Genomic DNA, 10,439 nt, shown 5'->3' on the forward strand with positions numbered 1-10,439 from the left:
ATAAAGAATTATAGATAAAAAAAAATGATACTTAAAACATATATGTAACAAGAAATAAAATATTCCATTTGTAGATTTTTTTATAGAAAATGTCAAATACAGTCGAACCTGAATAAGCGAGAAACTCTATGAGCGAGAAACTCTGTGAGCGAGAAACTCTATGAGCGGGAAACTCTGTGAGCGAGAAACTCTATGAGCGAGAAACTCTATGAGCGAGAAACTCTATGAGCGAGAAACTCTATGAGCGAGAAACTCTATGAGCGAGAAACTCTATGAGCGAGAAACTCTATAAGCGAGAAACTCTGTGAGCGAGAAACTCTATGAGCGAGAAACTCTGTGAGCGAGAAACTCTATGAGCGAGAAACTCTGTGAGCGAGAAACTCTGTGAGCGAGAAACTCTATGAGCGAGAAACTCTGTGAGCGAGAAACTCTATGAGCGAGAAACTCTATGAGCGAGAAACTCTATGAGCGAGAAACTCTATAAGCGAGAAACTCTGTGAGCGAGAAACTCTATGAGCGAGAAACTCTGTGAGCGAGAAACTCTATGAGCGAGAAACTCTGTGAGCGAGAAACTCTGTGAGCGAGAAACTCTGTGAGCGAGAAACTCTATGAGCGAGAAACTCTATGAGCGAGAAACTCTATGAGCGAGAAACTCTATGAGCGAGAAACTCTATGAGCGAGAAACTCTATGAGCGAGAAACTCTATGACCGAGAAACTCTGTGAGCGAGAAACTCTATGAGCGAGAAACTCTATGAGCGAGAAACTCTGTGAGCGAGAAACTCTATGAGCGAGAAACTCTTTGAGCGAGAAACTCTAATGACCGAGGAAACTCTATGAGCGAGAAACTCTATGAGCGAGAAACTCTTTGAGCGAGAAACTCTAATGAGCGAGGAAACTCTATGAGCGAGGAAACTCTATGAGCGAGAAACTCTTTGAGCGAGAAACTCTAATGAGCGAGGAAACTCTATGAGCGAGGAAACTCTATGAGCGAGGAAACTCTATGAGCGAGAAACTCTTTGAGCGAGAAACTCTATGAGCGAGAAACTCTTTGAGCGAGAAACTCTATGAGCGAGAAAAATATGATACATTGGACTCTCACTTATCAAGGTTCGATTGTACATCATTTAAAGATCTCTTTCCAAATATTATAGTAGAAACCGGTTAAAACGACCTATCGGTTATAGTAACCTAAACAGTATCCCTGCTAAATGGATAAAAAAATTTAAATATCGGTTTCTACGCCTGAATATTATCAATCATTTGATGTTGTTATAACCGATTTTTACTATATTTAAATACAATAAAATTATTTAACCTCTTTGTATGTTAATTCATTCTTGTATGTACTTTTAAGGATTTTTTTAAATATGAAAAATTATGTATAATTCTTGTCAATTTTAATAACCAAATTAACTTGAGCTCTCCATACAATATCGTCCAGTATTAAATGAAGTTCATCATACATAGAAAAGCAGTGAATATAAAAATGAAATTAAAATAAAGAATTTACGAAATAATTTGACTCGTTTTTAAAATCATGTTTGATAAAGTCATTTACACACGAGTTTTAACTGAATTAAAGCTAAAAGTGTGTAGACATCTTTAAAAAAATTTCATATGAATTATTAATAAATATTTTTTTTTCCTTTTGTGTTCATTGGTAATAAAAATTTCTGACATAATTTTTTTTTGCTTTAAGTTCATTAAATGTTATTATGAAGACTGTATTGCATTTATAATTTGCAATAAAATAACTTTTACTACTGGCGTTGGTTTTTTTAATATACATTTTAAAATAAAATTATAACTAAGATAAATGGTGTTTCATTAAAAAAAAAAAAGAAAAAAACCATAAATTACCAAAATATGGCAAAAGAAAGCCAGCTCAGTGAAGCTAAAATTAGATCAACAACAAACAATCTTACTAATATTATAAATGCGAATGTTTAGATGGATGGATGTTTGAAAGAATCTCCGGAAAGACCAACGGATCTTGATGATATTTGGCATAGATGTAGAGCACATAGGATACTTATAAAGTTTTTTTTAATATCGCGCGAACAGAGTCGTGGGTGAAAGCTAGTGCTTCATAATATTAAGATAGCCCAAGCTTAGTTATAGTACTTAAAAATTGTATACAAAGAAAATTCACAATGTAATTTTTTATTTACTAGCCAATGTGTTCTTCCAGACTATGTTCTACATCTGTGCTAAATTTCATCAAGATCCATTGAGCCGTTCTGGAGATATCTTCAAACAAACATCCATACATCCAACTACACATTCGCATTTATAATAGTATGATAACGTTCAATCCTAATTGCTGTTTCTGTGTACTGACAATGAAAGGAATGGCAAGTAAATAAGCGGCCACCTTAATTTTTCGAAATGGCGGAGCGAACCCTGCCCATAGATATTATAGATGCCTTGACCACCTGCAATGGATGAAGGAGACGTACAAAAAGATAATATTTCCCTTTCCTATTCCTTCACCGTCAAACCAACTTCCCCTTCCCATCGTTATAAAAAAGGGTTGGAAGGGAAAAAGGACTAAAAAAGCCCTCTGGCAGGCAACATCATACTGTACGCGGAATAACTTCCACTTGAAGCGTGTCTTCTGTATTGTGGTATTGCACCGGCCGAGGCGGCTCATTCCTGTAACAGTTGTTGCTGGCGACTTATTCTACGGTAAGTCGTGTTATCAAATCACTGTAATATGTAAATCAAGGGGGTCAGCCGCAGTGTCCCCGCCGAGGCGAATACAAGAACATATTCTGCGATCTATTTTATTAAAACAATGCAATAAATATAAATTTCACGACATACATACGAAATTACTTTTTACAGATGTTGAAATTACTTTTGTATTATGATGCGTGAAACTAATTTGTAATTTAAATTGTTTGATTATGTGAAATAAACAATCCGCCCGTTACCTATAAGAATAGGCAGAAACTGTGAATTTTGTTTTTACATAGTTTGTAATTTAATTTGCTTTATTATCAAATTATCTGTATACATTTTTTAACAATTATCATACGAAGCGGAAATATTTTCTATGTGTGCGTCTCTTCTTCCGTCGATTAAAGGAAGCAACGCATCTGCAATTGCGAATGTCTATGGGCAAAGGTCGCGCCGTTATTTCGACGAATGCCTGGTGGTTACTTGTTCCTTTGCCACCTAAAAATATAAAAAAAGGGTTTGAAAAATGTACGACCGATCTATCTATTTTGTTACGGAGTAAATTACATTTTATTCGCAATGGATTAATTAGGCTGACATTTAAAAACTGTACCCGAGTTTTTACTTCGTCGGTCGTGTGTTAAATTTTTCCATTCAATCTCAATAATTTTTAGGTTATACCGTGAAATTGTATAAATTATTTTAATTTAAATCTTTCGCGTCAAATTATTTGCCATTCGTATAAATAAATATCGCGTTGGAAATATTTCACATTCGTGGCCGGTTTTCCAAAAAAGAACCACGATGAAGTTTATAATCTTGTTCTGTATTTTACTGCCTCTGATCCACGGACAGGTAAACTGTTTATTTTTTTATATATATATAAGAGCCTTCTTTTGAGAGGCAGATTCTTCCCAATAGGACAAAGGAGCGACAGAAACCCAGAGTTGATCATCGATGCTTATGGAATGCCAGCCCTTAACAAAGAGATAGGTTCCCTTCTTGAAGGACCCTAAGTAGTACTGGTTTGGAAATACTGCCGAGAACAGACCGTTTCCGATCCAGCAATGCGTGGCTGGAATATACATTAAATGTTTTTTTTTGTTTATGTTAAATTGGCAAATTTTATTAAATTGATACTTTGTTTACAGAAACCCAATGGCTTGGAGTCTTTGAAGGTAAATATAATCTGTTTTCTATTATTATAAATTAAGTTACTCAGTGACGAAAAAAATGCTCTTATCTAGACATTTTTTGTGGCAGAATAACACTCCCATGTTTATATTTAAACTACGTGAAATCTTGTTTCGTTTTAGTATACTTAAAGTAAGAACTTTGCTAAAATTACTCCACAGGGATTCCAAGAGGACCCTCCAGAAGAATTTGAATCGCTTCGGGGAAAACGTTCACCACAAGTCAGTATTAAAAAAAAAAATTAAACAAATTCACATAAAATACGGCAAAAGTACAGTCACCTTCGTTCGCGATGTTCTACTTTAAAAAGATAACCGAAAAAGCATCTCTTATATACGTTTGAATGTATATAAATTACATTGTGACCTTCTGTAAACTAAACGATGAACTGTGGGTTTCTGAACCGAAATCTCCGTTTAATTGTTATCTCTGTTTTGTCAAAGATAATGACAGGGGTGACGATATGTTTTGTACAGTTATTTTGGTGTCAGAAACTGACAGTAAACCGATTTTAACGAGTGAGGTGTTGATTCGTATAGTCAGTCGGGTTTTTTTTTTATTTTATTTTTTTAGTTAAAATTAGTGACATTGTCCTTGATATTTCTATACAAAAGTTACAACTATTTTTTTAGGAACTCGATAACACAGAGATAAGATTCGAATTTGAAAGCGTAAGTATACTATAACATTTTGAAACTGCTTAATATGTTACTTACTTTCATAATAAAAAGAACTGATTCGATATATGGAAGAAGTGTGCTTTTGTGTGAAACAAAACAAGAAAAAAAATTTATACAAAATTACGCAGCCATATTCTGATTCAGCAAGTTAAGCAACGCAAAATGTAGTTAATTAACGTAAGAACCTTGCTTAAAATTGTCCCTTAGCTACGTAAAAAATTGTCTAGTTTTTAGTCTTCAAACTTTCTATTTTGCAACAATTGTTCTTCAGAGACTGCAAGAGGACCCTCCGGAAGAACTTGAATCGCTTCGGGGAAAGCGTTCCCCACATGTAAGTGTGTTTTTTATCATGTAGCCTAATTACGCGGGACGTTATAGGGCGACAATCAGTCAACTTTTTTTTAAATTATGGTATTCTAAAGTTACAACTATCTTTGTTTAGGAACCCCTGGATAACACAGAAATTCGTGTAAACGTAAGTGCTAATAGAATTTAATTTCGACTCTTCTAATTTCTGTTACCTCTCAAAATAAGCAAAAGTTTTCTAGTAATTTCAGGCGCAATTACACTGATATATTCTTACGAAAATACGAAAACAGATGGTATTTTGGTATTGAATGTAACAAATTTACTAAAATTGTTCTTCAGAGGCTGCAAGAGGACCCTCCAGAAGAATTTGAATCGCGAGGAAAGCGTTCGCCACAAGTAAGTGTATTTATGTTGTGTTCACCAGCAGCCTAAATAATTAGACTGATTTTTACGTTCGGATTCTCACCCTGAGTGTTATAGGGCGACAGTCAGTCGATTTTTTTTGAAATTACAACTAAATTGTTCTTCAGAGGCTGCAAGAGGATCCTCCAGAAGAATTTGAATCGCGGGGAAAGCGTTCGCCACAAGTAAGTGTGTATGTTGTGTTCACCTGCAGCCTAAATAATTAAACTGATTCATACGTTCGGCTTCTTACCCTGAGTGTTATAGGGCGACAGTCAGTCGTTTTTTTTTAAAATTACAATTAAATTGTTCTTCAGAGGCTGCAAGAGGATCCTCCAGAAGAATTTGAATCGCGGGGAAAGCGTTCGCCCCAAGTAAGTGTGTTTATGTATGTTGTGTTCACCTGCAGCTTAAATAATTAAACTGATTTTTACGTTCGGATTCTTACCCTGAGTGTTATAGGGCGACAGTCAGTCGATTTTTTTTAATTACAATTAAATTATTCTTCAGGGTCTGCAAGAGGATCCTCCAGAAGAATTTGAATCACGGGGAAAACGTTCGCCACAAGTAAGTTTGTTTATGTTGTGTCCGCATGTATCCTAAACAACGAAATTGATTTTAATAAGTGGTAAGGTGTTATTTGTTTCATAATATTCTCATCCAAAGTGTTATAGGGCCACAGTCAATCGTTTTCTGTTTTTTTTTTATAAGAGAAGGGGGGCAAACGAGCAGCGCGAACACCTTGTGTTCATCGACGCCACTGGACATATGCAATACCAGATGTACTACCGGCCTTTGAGATGGTGATACGCTCGCTTCTTGAAGGACCCTAAGTCGTAGCGGTTTGGAAATGCCGCCGAGGACATTCAACAACGCGGCAGTACGCGGTAGAAAGCTACGCGAAAACCGAAAGTTACAGTAGCGATTTATCTCTACTGGCGATTTTTCTGTGCCGCCCTCTTTTTAAAAATTTGTAATAAACCTCTTTATAAAATTTGTAATAAATTAGCTAAATTTGTTCCTCAGAGCTTCCAAGAGGACCCTCCAGAAGAACTTGAATCGAGTCGGGGAAAACGTTCGGTACAAGTAAGTTTTTCAAAGATCTCTTTTAAAAATTTAGGTACAATTTCAAGCGTGCGGAACTGAGTACAGGTGCTGAATATAAACGAAAGTAAAAAATTTAAATAGTTCGTGTTAAGTTAAAAAAAAATTGACATACTTGTTTAATGAGTTTCTGTTATATTTATGTAACAGTTTCTTTTAAATTTTCCACGACAAAAAAAAATGTTAAATTGAAATTTATTATCAGCTAGTGATACGTCCCCAATGAGAGGCTCAACCTATTCAGTAAGGGGTAAAAAAGTTATATCATCAGGATTAAAAAGCAAAATAGAAACTTTTAGATTGGAGACAACGCCATCTATAGTTTCTGATATTAAATATAATTATCTTTAAAAGATATTTATCAAAACTGTTATGTTCAGAATTTCATGGATAACAACAACAATGGCGTTGAATTTGAATCCGTAAGTCTATTATTAATTGATTAAATTTAATCTTTAATGTATCAAAAATTTATACAAAAGATTAAGAACCGAGTCTCTCAAAAGGTTAACGTTTAACGGGAATTATGTCGTTTCCTTAAAACTACGTCTGTTTTAAAAACTGCTTTTATAGTTAACATATATTATTGCCTTTTTCAGATTCCTGCAGGAGCTGGGTTGATAAGAGTAAGACTTAATTTTATTTGAATTTATCTTTAATCAATCATGAAATGAATATATCCACATTTTCTAATTTTTACATATAAATTTTTAGATGGCAAGACGATCGAATGGCGGGGTAAGTGTAAAATTTTATATTTTAAAAAGTATTTTAAAATAAAACTAAAACTAATTTATGTTATTTTCACTTATGTTAGTCATTTATAAGTTTTTTTTTTAATTTCAGGGCAGAAGACGAAATGGGGTAGTAAGTATTTTGAAAGTATATGTGTGAAATAAAATAAATATGTAGTATTTTTGTCATAATTGGATCGTATGTAGGTATTTATTATAAATGCAAATGTTTAGATGGATGGATGGATGTTTGTTTGAAGGTATCTCCGGAACTTGAAGAAATTTGGCATAGATGTAGAATATAATATGGAAGAACAATTGATATACTTACTTTTTTCTTAATCGCACGCGAGCGTAGTCGCGGACAACAGTTAGTATTTAAATAAAGTGCGATCGACATTATGCTATTTTAAGTTACAACTATTTTTCTTCAGGGACTATTGGATAATACAGGACTTCGTTCAAACGTAAGTACTTATACAATTACTTTTTTAAAGTGCTCTTTCCTAGCGGATTTACTCTGCTTTAATCTTACGGAAATACAAAAAGAGTTTATTTTAAATTGATCCTCAGGGACTGCAAGAGGACCCTCCTGAAGAACTTGGATCGCGTCGGGGAAGAAGATCACCACAAGTCAGTATTTGATTTTTTTTAAACAACATCGATACAACCAAATTCAAGGGTACAGTCTCCTTCTTTTGTGGTATTCCACCATTAAAAAGCCGTTTGAGTATCTCTGATGCTTTGAAACGATCAATGTTGTTAAATGTATCAATCTCGTACTTCACATTATACAATAGTAGTTTTTAATTTGAGACATCGATTGCAAACTAATTATATGTATATAAAAGTTAGAATTCAACTTCATTGGGTAGAACGAGGCAATTTTTCCGTAAGTGGAACACCACGAACAAAGGCAACTGTACATAACGGTTTCAATTTGACTCCATATTTTATAGTTGAGTGATGCGCTAATTTTTTTTTTGTTTATACCATGAAACTGTGAAAATTACTATAATTTAAAGCGGTTTTATTTAACTTTGTATGTTATAAATTAGTTAATTTCATTGATCGTCTTCAGGATTCCAAAAAATGGCTTTAAATCTTTAAATGCCAAATTTCAACCAGATCTATGCAGGTGTTCTGAAGATATCTAGTAATAAACATCCATCCAAATTGAGTTTTTTAATATATGTGCAAATTTATTTTACTCATATAAAACTTTACTTATATCCTTTTTCAGGCTCCCGGTGTAGCTGGTTTGACTAGAGTAAGATTTTTATTTGTAGCATAATCAAATCTATAAATTTTCAGGCGGTAAGATATGCCAATGCGCCACCATCAACTATAAATCAAGTAATATATAAAAAAAAAAACAAGTAGAATACACACCACTATATTAAATTCAAGATGGCCGCCATTACGAAATGGCGGATGACATATTGAAATATTTTTGCACATGCAAAATAACTAAACATGGGTATCAAATGATAAGGCTTGACTAGTATAGTACAGTGTACTGTGAACAATCAAAAAATAGCTGCAGTCATGAATTGGCGGATGACATATCTTTGTACATTTTATTTATCACATTTTCATTTGTCATCCGCCATTTTGCTATGGCGGCCATTTTTATAGTATATCATACTCTGCTCGCAAAACCCATTTGATGCCCATGTCGATGAGGTAGTGCAACAATATGTTATCCACCATTTTGTGGCGCCATCTAGGATAAGTGTGTACTGAATTTCAGAAAAATCTGACGTCGGGAAGTGGGTCTAATTTAGGTTTTAAGCTAGCGCGTACCATCTTTAGACTACATCATCACTTCATCGGGTGGGATCGTGGTCAAGCGCTAGCTTATTCAATATTAAAAAAAAGATTTGTATAAGATTGAGATATTTATATAAGTATATAAAATATACATATATATAAACGAACAGAGTACAAAAATAAATAATCAAAAAATAAACGAACAAAGTATAGGGTTTTTCAACAAGAACTTTGTTTTCTAAAACAAAATAAAACAAAGAGTTTAGATGAAGATGATTCAAATTTTTATTGTATTACAAAGAGAAAGTTTGGCAATTATGAATGAAAAATGATATCTGGCAAATGTCTACCAAAACCACGCTGACAGATATCGATTCTTTCATCAAAGTTTGCATCAAAGCAAAATGGCGGGTTTATTTCGTTAATCACGTCAAGGATTTTGAGTTTTAACGCCGCGATCGATTCGATTGGCTCCGTATAGACTCTGTCCTTAACATAGCCCCACAAAAAAATAATCCAGTGGTGTTAAATCACACGATCTGGCTGGCCATTTAACAGCTGAATTTCGGGAAATTTGGTTTGCAATAAATTGCACCATTTTCATAGTGGATTTTAATTATTTTAATGCGATTTTCGAGCGAAATTGAATTCATTGTAGCAATTGCCAAAGCATCTACTACGAATAGATCAAAAAACTAAATGTCAAAACTGTCATGTTGTCGGTGTGGCCCCAATTGAAAAACAAAGTTCTTGTTGAAAGACCCTATATAAAATTACATCCTATGATTCGGTAAGATATAATTAGCACTTATGTAAGTCATCTATTAGTAAATTTATTTAATTTAAAAACTTTTTTTTCCCAGGGCAAAAGAGAACATGTAAGTACATAAAAAATATGTAAAAAATAAAATAAAAGTATGTATGGATTGTGTGAAAGAGAACATGCGGAAGGAGGGAGTGAAAAATATGACGGCTGATAGAGATGTATGGAGGAGTAGTACTACGTCGCCTCTAACCATACATGTTACGGCTGTTTTATTTAATTCCTTTAATTAAATTTTGTTTCCAGGACCCTGCTGGATTGTTAGCCGTGAGTAACTAGTTTTACACCTTTAATTCTTCAACTAGATGGCGTTGTTGATAATCTTAATTAATGCTTTGAGTTTATTTTTAACTTTTATACATTATTTTTCTCTAGGTTACTCTTATCCCACCACCGCACCCGTTATTTTAAACCGGACTTACGATGTAAGAATCTTTTCGTAATTTTGTTTTATGAAAATTTCCTAACCTAAAATAATATTTATAATGTGAAATCGTTAAACTAATACTGTCCAACTTTTTTTTTACAATAATATAACTATATACGAGGTTCAGAATATTTTTTGTCGAGACAATTTTTGTAAAAAAAAAAAAGATTTTCGTTACTAAAGCATTATTATATTCTTTTTCAGATCCAGATCATCTATGGAAGTGACAGATTGACTAAACGTTAACTCTTATTATTAATAAAGCAATGAATAAATATGCATATAAAATATGTTTGTTTTCTTTTAACTT

At 33.6% G+C, this 10,439-nt stretch overlaps 1 protein-coding gene across 5 annotated transcripts; it reads left to right on the plus strand.

Moving 5' to 3' along the window:
• Positions 1-3,438: 3,438 nt before the first annotated feature.
• On the plus strand, positions 3,439-10,125 carry LOC106708093. 5 transcript variants are annotated; one of them, XM_045684763.1, is made up of 19 exons: positions 3,439-3,538; positions 3,835-3,861; positions 4,039-4,098; positions 4,510-4,548; positions 4,829-4,888; positions 5,000-5,032; positions 5,206-5,262; positions 5,397-5,453; positions 6,295-6,354; positions 6,753-6,794; positions 6,972-6,998; positions 7,087-7,110; positions 7,219-7,239; positions 7,541-7,573; positions 7,680-7,739; positions 8,350-8,376; positions 9,743-9,757; positions 9,949-9,969; positions 10,078-10,125. In XM_045684763.1, exons 1-19 carry the CDS (start codon positions 3,488-3,490, stop codon positions 10,111-10,113), a joined length of 750 nt encoding a protein of 249 aa, XP_045540719.1. In that variant the 5' UTR covers positions 3,439-3,487; the 3' UTR covers positions 10,114-10,125. The 5 variants fall into 5 exon arrangements, with proteins under 5 accessions (XP_045540719.1, XP_045540720.1, XP_045540722.1 ...); XM_045684764.1 differs by lacking the exon at positions 6,753-6,794; XM_045684766.1 differs by lacking the exon at positions 5,397-5,453.
• Positions 10,126-10,439: the final 314 nt, after the last annotated feature.

This window comes from Papilio machaon, chromosome 27 (assembly GCF_912999745.1).
Source record: "Papilio machaon chromosome 27, ilPapMach1.1, whole genome shotgun sequence".
Classification (NCBI taxonomy): Eukaryota; Metazoa; Arthropoda; class Insecta; order Lepidoptera; family Papilionidae; genus Papilio; species Papilio machaon.

Excerpts from the sequence above, each read along its gene's own strand:
- LOC106708093 (XM_045684763.1), top strand. The coding sequence starts at position 3,488 with ATGAAGTTTATAATCTTGTTCTGTATTTTACTGCCTCTGATCCACGGA. Across the intron at positions 3,539-3,834 it reads TGCCTCTGATCCACGGACAG|AAACCCAATGGCTTGGAGTC; the intron begins GTAAACTGTTTA and ends CTTTGTTTACAG. Across the intron at positions 4,549-4,828 it reads TAAGATTCGAATTTGAAAGC|AGACTGCAAGAGGACCCTCC; the intron begins GTAAGTATACTA and ends ATTGTTCTTCAG.